Raw genomic sequence first — 22,943 nt, 5'->3', positions numbered from 1 at the left:
AATACTCGCACTCTTCACTTGATCAAGGAGCTCAGAAATGAGAGGCAACGGATAGCGGTTCTTCTTGGTGACCAGGTTTAAAGCACGATAGTCTATGCAAGTTCTCAGGGTTCCGTCCTTTTTAGGAATAAAAAGAGGGGGGAAGATACTGGCGACTGAGAGGGTCGAATGAAACCACTCTCTAAATTCTGCTCAATGTATTCTTTAAGATGTTGGTTCTCTGGTTCAGATAACGTATAAATGCGGCTACATGGTAGAGTAGCTCCTGGCTCCAGCTCAATGCGGCAATCATATTCCCTATGAGGAGGTAATTTTTTTGCTTCTCTTTCATTGAAGACCTCCTTTAAATCGAGATAGACTTCAGGAATTTACCGGAACTTCCACAGCACAGATCATAGGCATTTGATTTGCCAAATTTGAAGACATGGTTGTCTGATGTAGATCCGAAGGTGCATGAAAACAGTGCTCAGTACAAAATTTTGAAGTCATCTCAACGGTACGTCTGGCCCAATCGATCTTAGGGTTATGCTCAGTGAGCCAAGGCAGCCCCAAAATCATTTGGAACTGCGGAGCATCAATTAGGTTAAAACTGATAAAAATCTGATGTTCTTCTGGACCAATGACTGTAATGACCTCAGTATCAAAAACTATTGGACCTGATGATAACTCAGTACCATCCACTGCTCGCACTGGTTCTGGCTTCAATTTCTTCTCAAACTGGATCCCCACCAATTTGGCAAACTTTAGGTCACAAAAGTTTCCAGTTGCACCGGAATCCAACATCACAGACACCTTTTCCTTCCGACCTTTACCGAACCAAACTGTACAGGACAAAATCAAATGTGGAGCCACTGCCTGCCATTCATTTGCCAATGGTTGAGTCTTGGGAGTTGTCTCCGGGGATGCTCCCACCAGTGCAACTCCGTCTACTGGTGGAGCTTGTCTTTTACCCACAAATTGGTCTTTGGTTTCTTCGGGCATTCTTTGACAAGATGGCCTGACTGACCACAATACATGCATAATTTCCCTAAACGTCGCTTTTCTCTCTCCTCCTGAGAAAGAGGGCCTCGAACAGCGCCAATCTGCATGGGATCCTCAATCGTATTAACTTCACTGTTCTTGAGTGACTCAGAACGTACTCGATCAAATCATGGCGGGAGGGGTTTAACGTCCCTTCGTTTCTCACTTCGACGTTCCGCTTGCCTTTGATCAATTTGAAGGACTAAGTCAATTAGTTCAGAGACATCCGTTGGTCTCCTTGGAATTTGAGACAAACCATCCTTCAACTCATCCCTTAAGCCTCTGTAAAAAATTGCCGCTCTCTTAGCTGCTGGCCAGTTGGTTTCAACAATTAACTTATTGTACTGTGCCAGATACGCCACAAGTTCTCTGTTACCCTGTTTCAGGTCCAATAACTCATTATCTGTAGTCTGAGAGATTGTGCGTCGATCAAAGATTCGTAGAATCTCTGCCTTGAAATCTTCAAATTTATACAAAACCGGATCATTAGAGGAGACCAGAGGCATGGACCACGCAGCAGCGTCACCACTAAGATAGGACAGCACAAACGCCACCTTAGACTGATCCTCCTTAAACAAAATGGGCTTACAAAGAAAATGCAGGGAACACTGTGTCAAAAAGATTTGAGCCTTGTGAGGATCTCCTTGGAATCTTTCTGGAGGGGCCAAAGAGATTGTAGGAGACATGGCATGGACTACTTGCGTGGTTAACGCAGATGATGACGAAGAGGAAGGAGTAAAGGCTGGAGACTTAAGCCCCCCAACATTAGGACTGGGACTCACTGAAAGCTCTTCAACCCGCTGCCTCAAATAACTTGCCTCCTGATTGGACTTCCTAACCTCTTCCCTGGTTTCACTAAGTTGCTTTTGCAAATCCTCAAGAATGGTTGCCAAAGCCTTAACATCTAAACCTTCAGCCATCTTGCCCAGACGGAGAGAAATGTTTTCTGGCACTTCAATCTGTCAAGAGAGTACCTGAATTCCTTTGAATCCGTGGGAGCAGACGGCTAGAAGGTTCTCTCTAGATGAGAATTTCCCAACTCCCCCACACCCCTGGACCCAGAGAACTCTAAGCCCAGGAATGAAAGGGGAAGTGGATAACAAAGAGAGACTGCCACACAGGTTTTCTTCTACTACTCTTCTATCAGGGAGATCATCTCCTGTAAAAGTAAGCAAAACATTACTACAGTTCCCACTCAACTCTGGCTCTATTTACCCAACTCTCCATTCATTTATTATTTATCATGTACCTGAATGTGTGTGGACATTAGCCCCTCTCAGTAATATGACTAATCTTAGAGTTCCAAGAAAGGAAAACTGTCTCCAGGAAAGCAGTCGACTTTACACAGTTCGTAGAATCTCCAACCAGCTGAAGAATTAAAGGTGGTATAATATTGTATACTAATATGCATATCAATTAATACACTACTATACTTGACATCTTCAAGGCTCAGGTAGGGTGTAGAACGATGCTGCTAGACCTGGCACTGAATATGAGTCTCTAGCTCTGGAATGGCTGTATATCAAAACGCAGTCTTTTCTTTGCCACTTGAGCTTACTAGAAACTGAAGCAAAATACGGAGTGCCGCTTCTATTACCACTGACTAAATTGTCTCTTAAGTAATATTCAACAGGATACAGAACCTGGCACTAAAAGTTGAACTGAATTCTTACCGCCCTCTTGTAGACAAGCGCCTCAGAATGAAGGTTTCTTCCTACCAGGTTCTTGCGTGAGGGAAGGTCAATAAGATGCGCAGGAACTCAGGACTGAATACAGAGCTGTAAAATAACGCGCACACAGACGATAAAACTAAGCGTCTGTAGCGCTCGAGGAAAATGAGAGAATTCACTCTGAAACTTCCTCTAGAGAATTCCTCCTCCGAGCAAGAACGGGAAAGGACTAAAGCTGCTCAGAAAGAAGCGTCTATCCGCCAGGAAATTGACCGTTGAAGTGCGCTGTGTGTAATGCTCGAGCGCACAAAATGGCAGATAGAGGAAAAAGGCTAGAACGTCAAAGCAAATAAACAGTGGCACAATCAGGAAGTGTTTACTTGCGTCTAAATTGAGCTACTCTCTGCCTCCAATTACAGGCAGAGAGTGAATGAGCGAAACCAGCATTGAACCTATAATTAAGTCTTGGGACAGAGCTATCATTAACCAACTGGGACCTGACACGCAGGACCCCACTGGACCCGCTTCGGGATCCGGGCCATCGCCGGTGGACCTTACGACCCCCCCTGGCGTCGGTCCGTCAGGTGTCACCTCGGGCGGCGCCGTCCCCGATGCCTCCCTCACTCCGCTTCCGGCATCGGAACGGCGCCGCTGGGCGCCGCTTTCGACGCCGCTTGGGGCGTTTACCTTCTATGAACCGGCCTCATCGTTTGATGACCCTGACTATCAGGGGATGGGTGACGAGGAGTATTGGGAGGGGTCTGAGGACCCTCTGACCAGAGAGTGTCGGTGTCAAGGGGACTGGACAGGTGGACTTGGGGATGCCAGTGGTCAGGACATCTCACCAGACACTGGTTTTGTCTCACTTCCTACTGTGGCTTCGGAGGAGGTGGCAACCTACAGTGTGGTGTTGATGAGGGCTGCCAAGGCCTTGGGCCTTGAGCTCCCCGTAGCAGCCGTGAGGACTAACCTCCTCACTTAGGTCCTTAAACTGCAGTCATGCCCCACAGAGCCTCTGCTGCCGTTTAATGAGGCCTTGCCGACATTCTTTTGGGCACTAGGTCCAGGCCCGCTACGGGTTCGCCCGTAGATGGGAACGTGGCCAGACGCCACCTCTCGGCCCCGGGCAACCCAGTTTTCCTGTCCACCCACCCCACCCCACCCCCGAGAGCCTGGTCATCCAGGCATCCACTTCCCAGACCGCATTCCCGTCTGCCCTGCCGGACAGGGAATCCAAGAGGTACGAGCAGTACGGTAAAAAGATCTTCTCCTCCCTTAGTCTGGGACTGCGGTCTTCCAACACCCCATGCCTCTTGGGCCGCTACACCCACTCTCTGTGGGATACGGTTGCGGAACTGCTGCCAGAGTGTCCGTTGGAGGTACGGGCCAAACTCGTCCAAGCCCTTGTGGAAGGCCGGGACGCAGCCAAATATTCTATCCGGTGTGGGCGGGATACCACCGACTCACTAGGTAGAGCGATGGCAACGACGGTGGCGATTAGGCGCCACGCCTGGTTGAGGTCCGCCAACTTTTTGGCCGATGTCCAAAACACACTGATGGAAATGCCGTTTGATGGCCGTCGCCTATTTGGCGACAAGGCAGACCATGCGCTTGAGCGTTTTAAGGACTCCAGGGCTACTGCCAAGTCCTTGGTCCTCTCGGCCCGCGCCAGCAAACGGGTGCCTTTCGCTCCTTTCGAGGCCAAGGAAGGGGTGCCCCCACACGTGCCGCCAGCCACACGCCGCAGTCTAACATCCAGCACGGTGGGGGCCCTGGATATCGCCGTGGAGGCGGTCGGGGACAACGGCGAGGCCAGTCCACACCCTCCCATGCAGCATCCGCCTCAAAACCCTCCTAGTCCGTGCTTTTCGGCCCATGTGATGCCAGTGGGGGGCAGGGTTCACCATCACCACTCTCACTGTCACTTCGGACAGGTGGGTGCTGCAGATCGTCCGAAGGGGCTACTCCCTCCCCTTCGAGACGACCCCCCCCCCCCCCAAGCCATGCCACCGCAACACCACTGAGTATCGGGGGATCATATGCGGCTTCTGCAGGAGGAAGTTTCGGCCATCTTGGCCATGGGGGCCATCGAGCGCGTTCCTGGGCCAGAAGTAGGACGTGGTTGCTACTTCCACTACTTTCTGGTACCCAAGAAGGGCAAAGGGGGCCTACGCCCTATCTTGGACCTACGGAATGTCAACGGCTTCCTCCGGAAGGAGAAGTTCAAGATGCTCACTCAGGCTCAGGTCTTAGCTGCCCTGGACCCAGGAGACTCGATGGTAGCGTTGGACTTGCAGGACGCTTATTTCCACATCCCGGTCCTGCCGGCCCTCCGACGTTACCTGCGGTTCACAGTAGGACACAAGCACTTTCAGTTTACCGTGCTCCTCTTCGGCCTTACCAGCGCCCCACGGGTGTTCAAGATGGTGATGGCGGTGGTCGCAGCTCATCTGCGCAGGTTAGGGGTTTCAGTCTTCCCCTACCTCGACGACAGGTTGTTGAAGGCGGGCTCGCCCCAGACAGTCGTCAGCCACCTCCAGACAACAGCAGACCTCTTGCACCAGCTGGGGTTCTCCATCAATGTGCCGAAGTCGCACCGGTGTCCCTCTCAGAAGCTCCTCTTCATCGGAGCGGTTCTCGACTCGGCGCAGTTTCGGGTTTACCCACCCGAACAGCGGGTTCGGGATATACAGGCTCTGATTCCAATCTTTCAGCCTTTATCCCGAGTTTCGGTCAGGTTGACGCTGCGGCTCCTGGGGCTGATGGCTTCCTGCATCCTTCTGTTGCATCACGCCCATTGGCGGATGCGGGCTCTGCAGTGGGACCTGAAGTTTCAGTGGGCCCAGCATCAGGGCAACCTTTACGACCATATCCTGATCTCTGAGGGCACTGCAAGACAGCTGCAGTGGTGGCTCACGGACCGCGATTGGGTCAATGGCAGATCCCTCTCCCTACCCCACCCGGAGCACGTGGTTGTGACGGACGCGTCCCTCCAGGGCTGGGGAGGCCACATGGGCGAGGCGGAGATCAGAGGCATCTGGTCTCCGGCGGAGTCCCGGCTCCACATCAACCTTTTAGAGCTGCGGGCGATTCGTCTAGCACTGAAGGCATTCCCCCCCTCTGTCCGGGGGAGTGTAGTGCAGGTGTTCACGGACAACACCACCGCCATGTGGTACTGCAACAAACAGGGAGGGGTGGGGTCGTGGACCCTTTGCCAGGAGGCTCTGCGCCTCTGGCAGTGGCTGGAACATCAGGGTGTGACCCTGGTGGTTCAACACCTGGCAGGCTCTCTGAATGCCAGGGCGGACAAACTCAGCCGTCGGTGCTTGATGGATCACGAATGGCGTCTGAACTCTGACGTGGCGCAAGGCCTCTTTCAGTAATGGGGAGAGCCTTGGTTAGATCTATTCGCCACAGAAGAGAACGCGCAATGTCATCAGTTCTGCGCGTTGGAGTTTCCAAGGCGGCCCTCGCTCGGAGACGCTTTTCGTCATGAGTGGAGTTGCGGTCTATTGTACGCCTTTCCGCCTATACCACTTCTGCCCAGAGTGCTGAAGAAGATCAGGCGGGACCGAGCCCAGGTTATCCTTGTGGCTCCGGACTGGGCACGAAGATACTGGTATCCCGAGCTACTCAGCATGTCAGTCGATCCCCTGATTTGTCTGCCTCTTCGGGAGGACCTTCTGTCGCAGCAACAGGGGACGGTCCTCCACCTGAATCTGTCCAGTCTCCACCTACAACCTTGGAAATTGAGCAGCGACAGTTGAGGCCATTTGACTTGCCTCCCGAAGTCTGTAATGTCATTCTGGCAGCCAGGTGTCCCTCCACAAAGTCTATATACGCCTGCAGGTGGAACAGATTTGTGGCATGGTGCACAGCAAAGGCTGTGGATCCAGTCTCTGCACCCCTTTCTGAGGTTTTCCTCTTCCTTCTTTCTCTTGCCCAGCAGGGCTCTGCTCTGGGCACTATCAAGGGCTACCTTTCTGCCCTTTCCGCCTTCTTAAGGCTACCTGATCAGCCTTCCTTGTTCAAGTCCCTGATTGTAAATAGGTTTCTAAAGGGCATCACACACATGTTCCCTCTTGTTCCTTCCGTGATGCCCCAGTGGGACTTGAATCTTGTACTTACCTACCTAATGTGTGCTCCCTTTGAGCCGCTCCATAACTGTCCTCTCCGTCTTCTTACCTTGAAGACTGCTTTCCTGGTTACCATCACCTCTGCCAGGAGAGTGAGTGAGCTCCAGGCTTTTTCTTCTACACCTCCTTTCCTCTCTGTTCATCTGGACAAGGTTGTTTTGTGGACGAGACCTTCGTTCCTGCCCAAGGTTGTCACGGCCTTCCACATCGGGCAGTCCATTACCTTGCCCACCTTCTTTCCGCCTCCGCATCCCTCGAAAGAGGAAGAGAGGCTTCACCGTTGGACCCAAAACGTGCGCTCTCTTACTATCTGGATTGCACACGCCAGTTCCGGGTGGAAGACCAACTCTTTGTTGGTTACGTGGGCGCTAAGAAGGGAAAGGCGGTGCACAAGCGGACCATCTTGCAGTGGATCATCTTGTGTATCCAGGCGTGTTACTCCTTGGCAAAGAAGGAACCCCCTGTGGGACTACGGGCTCATTCTACCCGGGCCACGGCGACTACCACTGCCCAGGGCAGAGGAGTCCCCTTGCAGGATATTTGCCAGGCAACTACGTGTGCCACGCTGCACACGTTTGCAAGACATTATTGCCTGGACAGCCAAGTTCGGAGGGATGGCTTCTTTGGCCGTTCTGTCCTCCAGGACTTTCTGGTGTGATTATTGGTTCGCAGACCCACCACCGGGGTTGGTATTGCTTGGGTATCTATTCTAAGGTAAGGCATCTATCACTAACGTGTCTCTTTCAGATCACAAGTTACTACTTGTGTAACAATATATCTGTAAGAGACATTAGCTAGTGATAGATTCCTTACCGACCCACCCATCCTCTCCGTTCTGCGAACCGATATCTAGGGTTAAGGTCATCCCCTTTCAGGGCCCTAGTTTCATGGCACCAGTGTTGGTTCTATCATTGCTCTGCGTATCTGGCGCGGAAAAGCTGTGTATCAGAACTGACGTCATCGCGCATTGGCGACTTCTAAGTACTCCGACGACGTCCTTCTGGCGCTGACGACGGACGCGGAGCCGCGGACGACGCCTGCCGGCGCGCAGGGGTATTGCTACGCAAAATTTCCCGGATCCAGTCTGACGCCTGGGAATATTCTAAGGTAAGGAATCTATCACTAACTAATGTCTCTTAGTAGTAACTTGTGCGTCTAGCTGACAGAGAGCCATATTTCTTTTTCCTCACTCCACCTTTTTTTATCATAATCATTACCACCTTTACCACATCTATAACTCCCATTCCATGAAAGTGAAAGCACCTTAACCACTCTGTAACACATCCTAAACAGTATTTTTTGGTATCCAAGCTTTTCACAGCCTGCCCATCCAGCGTATCCCAATCCAATTCTTGCACTTTCGCTGCAAGCCTTGCTGATCCTTTTCTTGATCAACCGCTTATGATCTGTTCTTAATATGAACCTCACTCCCCACAAATGTACCCAAAAATGTGTAGCACCCCAAGCTTCTGCTAGCGCTTCTCGTTCGATTACTGAATAGTTTCCCTCTGCTTGCATCAGGCTGCGTGAAGCGAAAGCCACTGTGCCATTCCCATGATCCTGCTTTTGAGACAAAACTACTTCGATACCGATGGCTCTGACATCTACAGTAGGAATAGATTTGAACTTAATATCAAATGTAACAAGAATCCCTGCTTCACAAATCTCTTCCTTAATATCCTCAAAACAATTTTGTTGTTATTTCTTCCACACAAACTTGCTTCTCAACACTTGTCTGAGGAGAGTGTTGTGATGTTCCACTGTCTTCCCAGCAATTAATATGTAATCTTGAAAGTATACTACATTCTCTATACCCTCAAATATGCTTGCCATCGTCCGTTGAAATACAATCGCAGCGGATACCAAGCCAAACGGCATGCGAGGGAACTGTAAGGTGCCTTTTGTATCTAGAAACTCAGTTAATGCCTTCGAATCTTTATGCAGTTTGACCTGATAAGCACTTCTCAAGTCTAGTTCATTGAAGCACTTACCATCTTTAACAGATAACAATTCACTAATATTAGGGAGAGTATATTTATTGGTTACAATATCATGATTTAAGGATTTTAAGTCACACAGAACCTTAGGCTCCCATCAGCTTTTTTAGTAATAACTGGAGATATCGAGAGTGAATCCTCCACCGTTTCTAGAACTCCTTCCTTTAACACTCAAAAGTTCTTTCACTCCATCTCTCATCGAAGTTGGCACACTCCTAAGTTTCTGTTGTATCCGTTTGACATTTCCTGTCAGCATAATCTGGTGTACATATCCTTTCAAGCATCCACGTTTATCTTCAAATACTTTGTGTGCATCATGTAAAATATCTTTCAAATGGAAATCTTCCACCACCATGAACTGACAGGGGGACCTGTGGTTGATTTATGATATTGAGATCATATTTGGGCATCCATTCCAGTTAGGGGGAGGGGGACCATCCCGCAAAACATATGCCTTTCCAACAACGCACTTCGTCCCATACTATATGGACCCCACCATCTATCCCAAAATATATATGAATTCACCCCGGTATACCACAGGGTTAATATCTTTAGGGCGTAGTGAGATTTCTTCCCCCAGTTTTTTAAATAAAACTTCTGGGATTATAGTGTGCATAAATCCCGAGTCAATCATGAGCTCGACACTACAGCCACACACTTCAAATGCTGCCATGGACCTCCTCATCCTGCTTGTCTCATTCACCCCTTCTGTAGTTTCACCTACCACCAGTATCCTATCACTGCACGTCTTCTTCTCCCCCTTGAATGATGTTAACCCTCAATTTGCTCCTTTGTCTTAGTTACTCCCCTATGTACACATATACGCTAAGTGACCCTTGCAACCACATTTCTTAGTCTTGATTGACTGCAAAACACTGCTTAGTCAGCTGGATGATATGTACTCCGACACCATGCAAATTCTTTCATCTGGTTCCTTTAAATTGTATATAGTGCCCCCTTAACATTTTTTTGACACCACACAAACCTCGCCTGCTTCCTCACGCAAACCATTTTTTATGCTGGCAACTTCACCACAGCCCTTCTCTCTTTTGTCTAATTCTTTCATACACTTCTGAGACTTTAGCACTCTCTACCACCTCCTTAAGAGATGGATCTTTTCCAGCACATAGCCTTTCTTTGATTTATTCTCTCGGCACTGCACTATCAGTTGGTCCCGTATCAGTTCCTTGGTCATTGTGCCAAAGCAATACTTGACCGAAAGATCACGCAGTCTTGCCACAAATTCATCTATGGATTCGTGTTCAGCTTGGGGTTAGGTATAAAATGTTTATTTTGCCATCATCAAATTAACTTTTTTCGCACCTCTTGTTTCCAATTGGTTATATGGTTCTGTGTAAAGATTGTCAATAGGTTGACCATTGTGGTCCAGCTGCCACCGGCAAGTACCTAGAAATGCATTGCCCTTCGCTACCTAGCGTACATAAAAGCAATGCATTTTTCCTCTCAGGAGACAAGTTTTGACCATCAGTTGCTGAAATGTAATTTTTTTAGCACATCTACCCAGTCCTCCCAATAAATAACTGGTGTGCCAGGTTGTGGTTAAAAAAAACGAGTGGCATAATTATATTGGACTGCATAACTATGGTAAGAGCTTTTTGAGAATATATTTTTTAACAACCATGTACCACTGTGAAAATAAAAAAATCACCAATTGCACTGTGGAGCAGATCTAAATTCACTATAAATATGCAAAATCACCCTGCACGTCGTATCAATATCTGAAAGAAACAGGTTAGTATTAGATTCCTTACCTTAAAATATCCCCAGGCGTCAGTCTTGATCCGGAAATTTTTGCGTGGCAGTACCCCTGCGCGCCGGTAGGCATTGTCTGCGGCTCCGTGTCCGTCGGCGTCGTTGGTGCCGGGATGACGTCGCCGGAGTACTTAGACGCCGCCCTCGCGCGCTGACATCAGTTCTTCTTTTTTCCGCACCAGCAAGCGCAGGTCCAGAGAAAGTGGTGTCCTTTAGTCACTTTTTGACAAAACTTTTTCGATCCCTTTTGATCTGTTGTTTGAGTCTATCGGTGCCGGTAGGGATGCCCGGGTTCAAGCCCTGTGCCGACTGCAGCCGACAGATGTCGGTAACCGACCCCCATCGCCGGTCCCTGTATTGCTTAGGGGCCGACCACTATGACAAGTCGTGCCCCGAATGCCGGGCCTTGACGTCGAAAGCTAGGCGGGAGCGGTCCCGTAAGCGCTTCGAGATCTGGCAGTCTGCCCCGTGCCGCTCGAGGTCCCGGTCCGGGAGGAGGTTGAGGGATCGGTCGCACGGCCGGAGTCATCACAGCTCGGCGAGTCGACACCACTCGTCGGGCTCCAAGTCCTCAGGTAAGAGGCACAAGAAGTTGAAGAGGCGAAATCGCTCTTCTGACTCCCCGCAATGCTTGCGCGATGGGGCTGGGGGTTTGTGCGACACCGCTCACGCAGCTCCATCGGAGCCGCAGACGTCGCGGCCTGCTCCATACCCACCGGTCCCTGGGCAGGATGCGACACCGGAGGAGATCGATGCCTTCCTCATGGCCATGAGGTTGCTCGCTCCTCCGTCGGGTTCCGGGCGCCTTCGGGCCCCGCGGTCCCGACTGGGAGCCCAAGTGGGCCGGGTGCTTCGACCCCGGCGCCGTAGGCGACTTAGGTCCCCGTGCCGGAGGGCCCCACTGGATCCGGTTCCGGATCCTGGTCGCCGCTGGTCGACCTGACGACCCCGCTGGCGTCAACCCCTAGGGTGTCGCCCCCGGCGCCGTCCTCGCTCGAAGCCGTCCCTGGTCCCTCCCTCGGTCCGGATCCGGCGTCGGACCGGCGTCAATCGACGCCGCATTCGACGTCGGCTGAAGCGGCTGAAGAGCAATTCTTCTATGATCCGGCTCCATCATTTATCCCTGCATTCCAGGAGATGGAGGACGAGGGAGATTGGGAGGGGTCTGAGGACCCTCTGGCACAGGAGTGTCAGTCATTTCAGGACTGGACAGAGGAGCTAGGGGAAGCCAGTGGCCTGGACACTTCCCCAGACACTGGTTTTGTCTCCTACCCTGGCTACGGAGGAGGGGGCTGCTTACAGTGTGGTGCTGACGCGGGCGGCCAAGGCCTTGGCTCTTGAGCTCCCCATCGCAGCAGTGAGGTCTAACATCCTCACAGAGGTCTTTTAGCCGCAGGTAAGCTCTCCCGAGCCTCTACTGCCGTTTAATGAGGCTCTCACGGACTTCCTGTTGGGCACCTGGTCCAGGCCTGCTACAGGTCCCCCTGTAGATAGGAACGTCGCCAGGCGCCACTGCCCTGCTCCGGGCGACCCTAGTTTCCTGTTCACCCACCCCACCCCAGAGAGCCTGGTTATCCAGGCCTCTACTTCCCAGTCCGCATTCCCGACTGCACCGCCAGATCAGGAATCCAAAAGGTATGAACAATTCGGCAAGAAAACTTTCTCCTCCCTCAGTTTGGGGTTGCGGTCGGTCAACACCGCGTGCATTCTGGGCCGTTACACCCACTCCCTGTGGGATACGGTTGTGGCCGTGCTGCCGGAGTGCCCCTAAGGGGCCCGGGTGAAGCTCGCTCAAGCCCTCGCGGAGGGACGAGATTCAGCGCGGTATTCCATAAGATGTGGGCTGGATACCACGGACTCGCTACGAAGAGCGATTTCCACGTCTGTGGCGGTTCGCCGCCACGCCTGGCTGAGGTCCGTCAACTTCTCGGCCGATGTCCAGACCACCCTCATGGACATGCCGCTTGATGGCAGCCACCTTTTAGGTGGCAAGGCAGATAGTGCGCTTCATTGCTTCAAGGACTTCTGGGCTAGGGCCAAGTCCTTGGGCCTTTCAGCCCGCGTCAGCAGACTTCTACCTTTCGCTCCTTTTGTGGCTAAGGAAGAGGCGCCCCCACACGTCCTGCCAGCCACGGGACGCAGACTAACATCCAGCGCGGGGGCAGACGTGGTAACCGCCGTGACAGTAACAGGGGACAACGGCGATGCCAGTCCACATCCATTCCCGCCTCAAAGCCTTCCTAGTCCGAGCTTTCAGGCCCATTTGACGCCAGTGGGAGACAATGTTCGCCATCACCTCTTCCACTGGCGCACCATCACATCGGACAGGTGGGAGCTGCAAATCGTCCGAAAGGGCTACTCCCTCCCCTTTGAGGCGACCCCTCCAGCCATGCCACCGAGTGTCGGGGGATCACTTTCAACTTCTGCAAGTAGAAGTTACGGCCCTTTTGGCCAAGGGGGCCATCGAGCACGTTCCTGGGCCAGAAGTAGGGTGTGGTTGTTACTCCCACTACTTTCTGGTTCCCAAGAAGGGCAAAGGGGGCCTACGCCCTATCTTGGACCTGCGGAACATCAGCGCCTTCCTCCGGAAGGAGAAGTTCAAGATGCTGACTTTGGCTCAGGTCTTAGCTGGCCTAGACCCGGGAGACTGGATGGTAGCGTTGGACTTACAGGACGCCTATTTTCACACCCCGTCCTGCCCGCCCACCGGCGTTACCTGCGGTTCATGGTAGGCCACAAGCACTTTCAGTTTACTGTGCTCCCCTTCGGCCTTACCAGCGACTCTCGGGTGTTCACGAAAGTGATGGCGGTGGTCGCAGCTCATTTGAGCAGATTAGGGGTGTCAGTCTACCCCCTATCTCAACGACTGGTTGTTGAAGGCGGGCTCGCCCCAGACAGTCGTCAGCCACCTCCAGACTACGGCTGACCTCCTGCACCTGCTGGGGTTGTCCATCAATGTGCCAAAGTCACACCTGTGTCCCTCTCAGAAACTCCTCTTCATCGGAGCGGTTCTAGACTCGGCGCAGTTTCGGGTTTATCCTCCCGGACAGCGGGTACGGGATATTCAGGCTCTGATTGCGATCTTTCAGCCTTTATCCCGAGTCTCGGTCAGGTTGACACTGCGGCTTCTGGGGCTGATGGCCTCCTGCATCCTTCTGGTGCATCACGCCAGATGGCGGATACGGGCTCTGCAGTGGGACCTGAAGTTTCCGGGGGACCAGCATCAGGGCATCTTGTCCGACCATGTCTTGATTTAGGAGGGCACTACAAGACAGTTGCAGTGATGGCTCACGGACCGCGATTGGGTCCCTCTCCCTACCTCAACCGGAGCACGTAGTTGTGACGGACGCGTCCTCCTGGGCTGGGGGGCCACATGGGAGAGGGGGAGATCAGAGGCATCTGGTTTCCGGTGGAGTCCCGGCTCCACATCAACCTTCTGGAGCTGCAGGCGATCCGGCTTGCATTTAAAGCATTCCTCTCCTCTGTCCGGTGGTGTGTAGTGCAGGTGTTCACGGACAACACCACCGCCATGTGGTACTCCAACAAACAGGGCGGGGTGAGGTCGTGGACCCTGTGCCTCTGGCAGTGTCTGGAACATCAGGGCATGACCCTGGTGGTTCAACACCTGGCAGGTTCCCTGAAAGCCAGGTCGGACGAACTCAGCCATCGGTGCATGATGGATGACGAATGGCTTCTGAACTCGGACGTAGCGCAAGGTCTCTTTCAGCAGTGGGAAGAGCCTTGGTTAGATCTATTCGCCACCGAAGAGAACGCGCAATGTCATCAGTTCTACATGTTGGAATTTCCAAGGCGGCACTCGCTCGGGGACGCTTTTCGTCGCAAGTGGAGTTGTGGTCTGTTTTTCCGCCTATACCACTTCTGCCCAGAGTGCTGAAGAAGAGCAGGCGCGACCGGGCCCAAGTCATCCTTGTGGCTCCGGACTGGGCACGAAGATACTGGTATCCCAAGCTACTCTGCATGTCAGTCGATCCCCTGATTTGTCTGCCTCTTCAGGAGGACCTTCTGTTGCAGCAGCAGGGGACGGTCCTTTACCTGAACCTGTCCAGCCTCCACCTCCTTGCGTGGAGATTGAGCGGGAACAGTTGAGGCCATTTTACTTATCTCCTGAAGTCTGTGATGTTATTCTGGCAGCCCGGCGTCCCTCCAGGAAATCGGTATACGCCTGCTGGTGGAACAATTTGTGGCATGGTGCACAGCAAAGGCTGTGAATCCGCTCTCTGCCCCCCTTTCTGAGGTTCTCTTTCTTCTTTCTCTTGCCCAGCAGGGCTCTGCTCTGGGCATTATCAAGAGCTACCTCTCTGCCATTTCCGCCTTCTTAAGGCTACCTGATCAGCCCTCTTTTCAAGTCCCCGGTTGTAAATAGGTTCTTGAAGGGCATCACTCATATGTTCCCCCCTGTTCCTTTCGTGATGCCTCAGTGGGACTTGAACCTTGTTCTGACTTATCTGGTGTGCGCTCCCTTCGAACCGTTTCTCGATGGGTCGTCTTGTGCATCAAGGCTTGTTATTCCCTGGCTAAAAAGGAACCTCCTGTGGGGCTGCGTGCCCATTCCACTCAGGCCACAGCGGCTACTACTGCCCTGGGTCAGGGAGTCCCCTTGCAGGACATCTGTCAGGCAGCTACGTGGGCCTCGCTGTACACGTTCGCAAGACACTACTGCCTGGACAGCCAAGTCCTGAGAGATGGCTTTTTCGGCCGTTCCGTTCTCCAGGACTTTCTAGTGTGATTATTGGTTCGCAGACCCACCACCGGGGTTGGTATTGCTGGGGTATCTATTCTAAGGTACGGAATCTTACACTAACGTGTTTCTTTCAGATGCATAAGTTACTTACCTTCGGTAACGAGATCTCTGTAAGAAACAGTAGTAAGTATTAGATTCCTTACCGCCCCACCCATCCTCCCCATTCTGCAAACCGATATCTAGGGTTAAGGTCATCCCTTTGAGGGCCCTAGTTTCATGGGACCAGTGTTGTTTTTTATCATGGCTCTGCGTTTCTGATGCGGAAAAGCTGTGCATAAGAACTGACGTCGGTGCGCGAGGGCGGCGTCTAAGTACTCCGGCGACGTCATCCCGGCGCCAATGACGAAGAAGACTGACGCGGAGCCGCAGACGACGCCTACCGACGCGCATGGGTACTGTCCCGCAAAAATTTCCAGATCCAGACTGACGCCTGGGGATATTCTACGGTAAGGAATCTAATACTAACTACTGTTTCTTACAGATATATTGTTACCGAAGATAAGTAACTTGTGCTACAGTCACTGTTGTGTGAATCACAGATTCACTGCGAGATATTGCTTAAAATAAAGGTGATCAGATCACTGTAATGAGGGACTGCACTCGCTGTTACCTACACATACTACGGAAATGCTCCTACAAAATGCACTGTGGTGTGCAGATCATTGTGAAGGAAACTGCACATAACCAAGAATCTGGCTCCTCGCTGCAAATAGCAGCACGTACAAGTGATGTATTTTCGTGTCCCGTTTGTCATGCCAACTAGAAGAACTTGGATGGATGGGTTTGTTTCACCACATCCAAGATGGCGCAGTTTACGTCAAGCAATTAGCGGTTCATTGACTGTCGTGTAATCTTCCCAGACTGTGAAGTAAACGTCACAGCAGATTTGTCCCTCCCACAAGGCTGTGGTCTGGCCGGGGCCTGGGGTGCTTTCTCGAATCCCTCTCTGTCCTCTCTGCGGGCGGATGCCCTGAGTGAGGTCGAGCTCGCGCCTTTTCGGCGCCGTTCCTTAGCCGCACCGGCTCCGTCCCCGCCCCATTCTCTTGGGGAGCACGTGGTGGGAGGAGGCGGACTCCACGTCGCAGTGCCGGCGTCAGGTCCTGAATTAGTCTCCTGAGGCTCATTCCTCTCCAGAGATTTGTCATCTGTGGGTCTCTTCCTCTCCAGAGACGGGATGCTGCATTGTTGCCTTTTCACCAGCATCTTCCGGGAAGGGCTCCTCGCCGTCCCCGCGGCCTAAATACTCGGACCCTCCTTCCCGCAGCTCGCGTTTGGTTCTTCCGCCGGCTTCTCCGCCTTCCCCAGGGGCCCCTCAGGTCTCCCTCTCGTCCGGGGATCCCCAACCATTCCGGAGCTGGCCACGTCCCCCTATAGCTGGAATTGGGGACTGACGGCTCAGTTTGCAGTCATCGCCCACGGAGGAGTTGCTTTCTCCCCCGCGGCGCCCTACGGAGGCCAGTGTTGCTTTTGTTCGGGCTATTTCCACAGCCGCTGGCATTTTGCGGATGAGTGAAGCTGTCACCCCGTTCCCTACTGATAACCTCTTGGAAGTCCTCCAACAGGGCTCTGGTGGATGGGAGCTGTTCCTTCCTTTTGAAGCGTCACTCCACAATTCTCTTATGGGGCTTAGGGGCATCCTGCCATGGGTGATCCGGTGCCTCAGCCGTTCCGCATTGCCACCGTCCTGCTCCACAGGACCCAGTCTTCCTATCCTTCCACCCTACTACTCAAGGCTCTCTTCTGCGGACTGCCTTTCTGTCCTTGCCTGTGGTGTTGTTTTCTCCGTCTCGGAAGGCCCAGTGGTTGGATTCATGGGGGCGTAATGTCTTTGCTTCATCCAGTGCTGCCTTGTGGGCGCTCAGCACTCTGTATGTGTTGGCGAGGGCTACTTCCAGCCTGTGGGATTATGCAAAGTCCCTTCTTTCTCATGTCTCTCATGAGGGTGCCCGTGCTGATATACAGCACCATGTGTTGGATGGTAGGGAGTTGGCCGCCTTTATTCTTTGTGCGGCCTTGGATGTTGCCGAGGCCCTCGGTCGCGCTATGGCCACTTCTGTGGCTCCCAGTCGCCATGCTTGGCTGCAGGATGCTGTTTTTCCTGAGAACATTAGGGAGCGTCTGGTTGACCTGCCCTATGATGTGGTCCTTTTGTTTAACACTCATGCGGACTCTGCCATTCAGCTTCTCCTTGCGGGGCTCCCTCCCCCTCCGTAACCTGGCTTGTTGATCTTCCGGGGCTTGATGGGAGGTGTTATCCCACCTGCTCCTAGGCTCTGGTGTTTTTAGTGAGCCATTTATATGTTTTGTGTGGCTTGACGTGCCTTCGGGCTCCCTTGGTTGGTCCCTCTCTTCTGTTGGCTGCTGGTTCAGCCCTTTTTACAAGTGTGTATTTTTTGGCTGACTGCTACCGCAGAGCTTATGTTCTTGTCCTCTGACACAGGATTTTTTCCTTAAGAGTGGTTCCCATGTTTTCTTTGGAACGTGTCATACCCTAAGTGGGGTACTTGTAGCTATTGTGTAGCTCTGTCCTACGCTGGGGGGGTGTGGACTCCCCTTGTGGGCTCCTCGCCTTTCCTCACATCGCTTTATACTGCTGATGCGATTCTTGTTCTTGTCAGGGTGTAGCTTGCACTGCTCCAAGGTCTGTTGGTTCAGTATTTGCTGCATTGTTGGACCAGTTTTGGCATGCTGTTTGCGGCGTTGTACCGTGGCGTTCTGACCTTTTTGTCCGGCGTTTGGAGCCTGTCCTCTGTCTGGTGTTCCAGGGGTTCAGGATTTCATGGTATTTTCCTGGGTTCTGGTGGACGACGGCTCGTCCGTCCTACGTTTTTTCTCCTCCTCTTCTCTTCGGACTGGTTCCCCTTATTCTTTGGTCGGTTTATGTCCGGGACGATCTCCCTTTTGGGGTTGTTCTGGATTTCTCTGGCCCTTGCCTTTGTCTTGTGCTTGGCTTGGTCTGGGCGCTCTGCTTCGTAGCACTTGCCAGTTGCGAATGCGCACCCCTGCTCTTTCTGGTCCACGGCCTGTGACCTTAGGGTGAGCCATTGTGCTCCTGCCTCTTGGTCTGCTGGAGCCTTGCAAGACTAAGTCTCTCTTCTCATGCCTGCCTTTCTTGACTGTGCAGCCGTTCCTGCCTTGTCTGCTGCCTTGGGGCTCTGGCCGTTTCAGCTGTCCCTTTCACTGTGCGTGGGTGTTTCTGGTGTGGGGCTTGCCTCCACTTCTACCTCTCCTCCTTGGAGTTTTGGAATGATTTTTTCTTCCTAAGTACTCCTCTGCCATTGTCGGTCCCTCCAGGGCTTTCTGGTGGATGTCCCTGGTACCTTGGCTGGGCATGGGGGTGTCCTGACCTCCCCTCGCCCTTGCTTCCTTCTGCTTGGTGGGGGGGCTGAGCTGCCCTTCTTGTCACATTTACACGTCCCCTGCCGGGGCCCTGTGTTCCTTCCTACTGGGAGGCTCTCTCTCAGGCCCTCCTCCCTTCTGGGTACGGCTAGGGTATCTATTCTACGTTAAGGAATCTGCGGCTAGTAGTCTCCTTCACGACCCGCCCTTCCTCCCTGTTCTGCAAGGACCTCCAGCTTGGTCTTCTGCACTCGCCTGCCTCCAGGTGGTTTTGTCTTCTGCAAGTGTTCTCTTTCCCTTCCTCCCTAGTGGAATGCTTCGCTCCGTTTGTTTGATCCTACCTTCCTTTCTCTTGATTGGTCTGCGTCCCTGCACCCTGGTCTTCCGGTGTGAGGTCTACTCATGCTGTTCCCCATGTTACTTGATTGATGGTTCTGACTCCTCTGCGGTCCTTAAAGTTGGGGTCTCTTGGCTGTGCCTCGGGCCTTAGCTCTTTGCAGGGCACGCGCCCCTCCTTGCTGGTGTTATCTTGGGGGGTAAATTGTTGTTATTCTTCGGTTCTGGCATTGTTGTCCTTCACTGTTTATCGACCGTGGTTGCAGGCCTCTTAGTCTGCTGTGACGTTTTTCGAATGCTTTTCTGCCCCCTGGGAGGATGTTGTATTTGCTTGCAGGGTTGCTTCACAGTAGATGTGCTCTGCTCTTCCCTTCTATGTCTTTCGGTGCCACAGTGCCTGGCACTCTCCTGAATGGTGCTGTTCCTCACCATTTGCTCTTTCCTTTCTGTTTATCGGATTTTCTCGCACACTGTTCCTATATTTTCACAGTTTTTGTTTGTGTGCCTGGAAAAGTTCTCCGAAGAAAACTGACATAGGTGTGAGGTGTTCAGAGGCCACGCCCCCTTTTTACAACACTCTGCAACACAGCTCCGTGGCGCTTACTGGAGGCACCTAGTGGGCTTGTTGGCCCTTAGGGGACCTCTGGATTGAAGAGGAATTAATTCCCCAACTTAAAACGTGCCACAGGGCAGGTTTGCACACATCACCACAAGCCCCGCCCCCTACCTTCACCACTGTGCAAATGCGACCCATAGCACGTTCTTAGTTAGGGGATTAAGTCCCCTTGCATACCGGGGGTCCCTGGGGGCCAACTAGCCCACCAGGAACCTCCAGTATGAGCCAGGGGCTGCGTTGCAGAGAGGTGTAAAAAGGGGCGTGGCCTCTTTACATGTCTCTGCTAGGCAGCCCCCTGGCGCATACTGGAGGTTCCTGGTGGGCTACTTGGCCCCCAGGGACCCCCCAGTATTCAAAGGGAATTATTTCCCCCTCTGTAAATGCGCCAGGGGGTGCATTTGCAGTGTGGTGCCTTAATTTTTTGGGGGGATGGGCAGGGTACGCGTACCCTACGCGCATCCCATGATTTATAATAAAAAAAAGTTTGGCCTAGGGGGTCAGGAACCTCCAGTATGCGCCAGGGGGCTGCCTTGCAGACGTGTAAAAAGGAGTGTGGTCTCTTTACACGTCTCTGCAAGGCAGCCCCCTGGCGCGTTTGTAGAGGGGGAACTAATTCCCCTTAAATACTGGGGGTTCCCCGTGGCCAACTAGCCCACCAGGAACCTCCAGTGTGCGCCTGGGGGCTGCGTTGCAGAGGTGTAAAAAGGGGCGTGGCCTCTTTACACTTCTCTGCAAGGCAGCCCCTTGCGCATACTGGAGGTTCCTGGTGGGCTACATGGCCCCCAGGGACCCCCAGTATTCAAGGGGAATTAGTTCCCCCTCTGCAAACGTGCCAGGGGGCACGTTTGCAGGGTGGTGCCTTAATTTTTTGGGGGGGATCGGCAGGGTACGCGTACCCTGCGCGTATCCCGCGATTTAAAAAAAAATAATTTTTGGGGGCCTTGGGGGTTCTTGTGGGACCCCCTGAGCAGGCCTAGGGGGTCAGGGTCTTTCTACCCTGCCCCCTTTGGGTCTTTTGCTCACTTGTTTATCACTTTTCTTGTGCCTCGGTTCTACCGAGACACAAGATGGCTGCCAACACTTCCTGGTTTGGAGTGTTGACAGACAGTTTTCAGCCAATTAGCATGCAGCTCGTGCTCGTAATGGTACGCGTAGAGGCCTCGGACAGGACGCGTACGTTACAACTTCGGATATATATCTATAATTTTACTTTTGATTTTCTCAGGAACTACTGAACGGATTACATCATTTAACTAAAAGCGTGATCTGCTAAACAAACTCTACCTTTTTGCCAACTTTGGTGTAATTCCGTTCAGCAGTTCGGGCTGTAGCCTCACTTAAAGGTACCTATGGAAAATTGCATGGGGAAAACACGTTTTGGGACCCCCTTTTTCCTCGGCCTCCGCTTGACGAATCACCCGAAACTTTCAGGATAGGAGCGGAGCGCCCCATCTTCTTGGAGAATTTCACAAATATTAGTCAACCGGCGACAGTTATTCCAAATAGAATGTTGCAGATTTCCTATGGAAACTAGTTCCTAACTATAACTACCTACTGGCAACCGCCAGTAGGTAATATATATACACACACACCTTCATCCATGTTGCTCAGCAGCTGCACAACATGGTTAAAAACTCTGACGAAGCCAAAATAACACTCATAGACAAGACCTATTGCCTTTTCCAATGTTTTCTTTTGTAAGCAGTGCTGCATTACAGCTGCGCAGCTGTACATGGTACATCTTGACAAAGCCAATAGCTCTTGTTCCGCAGGCAAGACCTATTGGCTTCACCAATTCTTGTTTGATGAACTGTGCTTAGGCGCGTGTTGGGACATGTAGTCAGTTAAGCTCTTTCTCCACCTGGTTACTTCTTCCATCATCGGCACTAGTGTAGGCATGTGAGTGAAGCAGAGATGATTGATCAGCTAGATGTGAAGGTACACCTGGATAGGTAGGCTGACCTCATCCTGCTATACCCGGGTTCAGAACAGTAAATGAGTAACCATTTTAGTTACAAATTGTGAAGAAAAAGTAATATGAGCAGGAATTTGTTTTAATCATGTGATTTCCCCAATAACTACTTGCTTTCTGGTGCTGCTTGTTACTTTTATGTATCAGTAGTATCTCTGATCATTTTTAACATGAGTTGTTTTCTGTTGCAGGAGTGAAATGCGAACAGTGGTCTGAGGAGGCCTCTATTGTTTTTCGTAATCACGTGGAGAAGAAACCTCTGGTGGCACTGGTGCAATCCGTATTTGAAAGCGCAGATCCTTGGAATAGGAAAGTTGTGGCATACGTAGTCGATACATCACTTCCAGATACTGATCTATGGATTCATTCACTTATGAGTGAAATCCTTGAAGGATTGTCCAAATCTTGAAAATATTGTGGCGCTTAACTTAATTCAGATTCTTCAATCGGAAAATAAATGTGTAAAAAGATTTATTTTTAGAGGTTTACCATTTTGGAAGGTTTTCAATAAATGAGGTATTCAAATTGTGAATTCTGTAAACGATATTTAAAAAGCATATACTTTTGTTTACCTAAAGAGACTAATTTCCCTAGAAATTGCAGTGTTTAATGCTATAGTTTATATATAAATAAATAAATATATATATAAATGTATATGTATATTGTTACTTTGAAAATGCAGTGTGTTATTTTCAAAATAAATGGAAATTAAAAGAACCTATTTAAATTTTTTGTGAAACTGATTGTCTGGCCTCTAATTTATTTACTACAATGAATCGTGATAAAATAAACATGAAAGGGACTGTGTATGATGATTCTCGGTGCTTTAAAATAGGCTGGCTCTGAAAATCTGCACTTCTTTATTTTGAGAGGGAGCACTTCTCAACAGAGGTGCAATATGTTTAATTGAATAGTGCCTGCATTTTTTAGAAGCAACTAGGTACTCTGGTATAGGGTACCTGCACTTCTATTTTTCCGTTTCAAGCACTGATGAATCTTGCCTGTGAAGTAGTGGGGATAAGATTCAGCAGTACATCATGGCCTGTAGCAGAATCTTTCAGAAAAGACTTGCTAAAACTCTCACTTTTCCTCCCAACCACTTAATAACAGGAATGAACAACTTTTGTTGTCAGAAATAATTAACTTGAGAGTACTGTTCAATTGCTGCTCAAATATCCAATCATATGTAGCAACCATCAGTGGTGTTAACTCATAAATGTTGAAAGAGCTGTGCCTTTCTGTCACTATTTTAGACAGTCTTTGGTTCATACTTTTATCTGAGCAACCTCCGATTGAGAGCAAGCGTTACTTAATCTTTGCAA

General features: G+C 51.3%; 1 protein-coding gene across 1 annotated transcript in view; it reads left to right on the top strand.

Moving 5' to 3' along the window:
• TDRD7 (tudor domain containing 7) overlaps positions 1–22,357 on the top strand; it is a 1,355,384-nt gene extending 1,333,027 nt beyond the window's left edge. Inside the window, exon 17 of the mRNA XM_086961853.1 lies at positions 21,813–22,357. Within this exon, the coding sequence (XP_086817979.1) occupies positions 21,813–22,030 (218 nt within the window). The 3' untranslated portion in view covers positions 22,031–22,357. The remainder of the gene's footprint in view (positions 1–21,812) is intronic.
• The last annotated feature ends 586 nt before the right edge of the window (positions 22,358–22,943 follow it).

Source organism: Lissotriton vulgaris, chromosome 3_1 (assembly GCF_964263255.1).
Source record: "Lissotriton vulgaris chromosome 3_1, aLisVul1.2, whole genome shotgun sequence".
Taxonomy (NCBI): Eukaryota; Metazoa; Chordata; class Amphibia; order Caudata; family Salamandridae; genus Lissotriton; species Lissotriton vulgaris.
The sequence above is the reverse complement of the archived record's forward strand: the minus strand, read 5'-3'. Positions and strand labels throughout refer to the sequence as shown.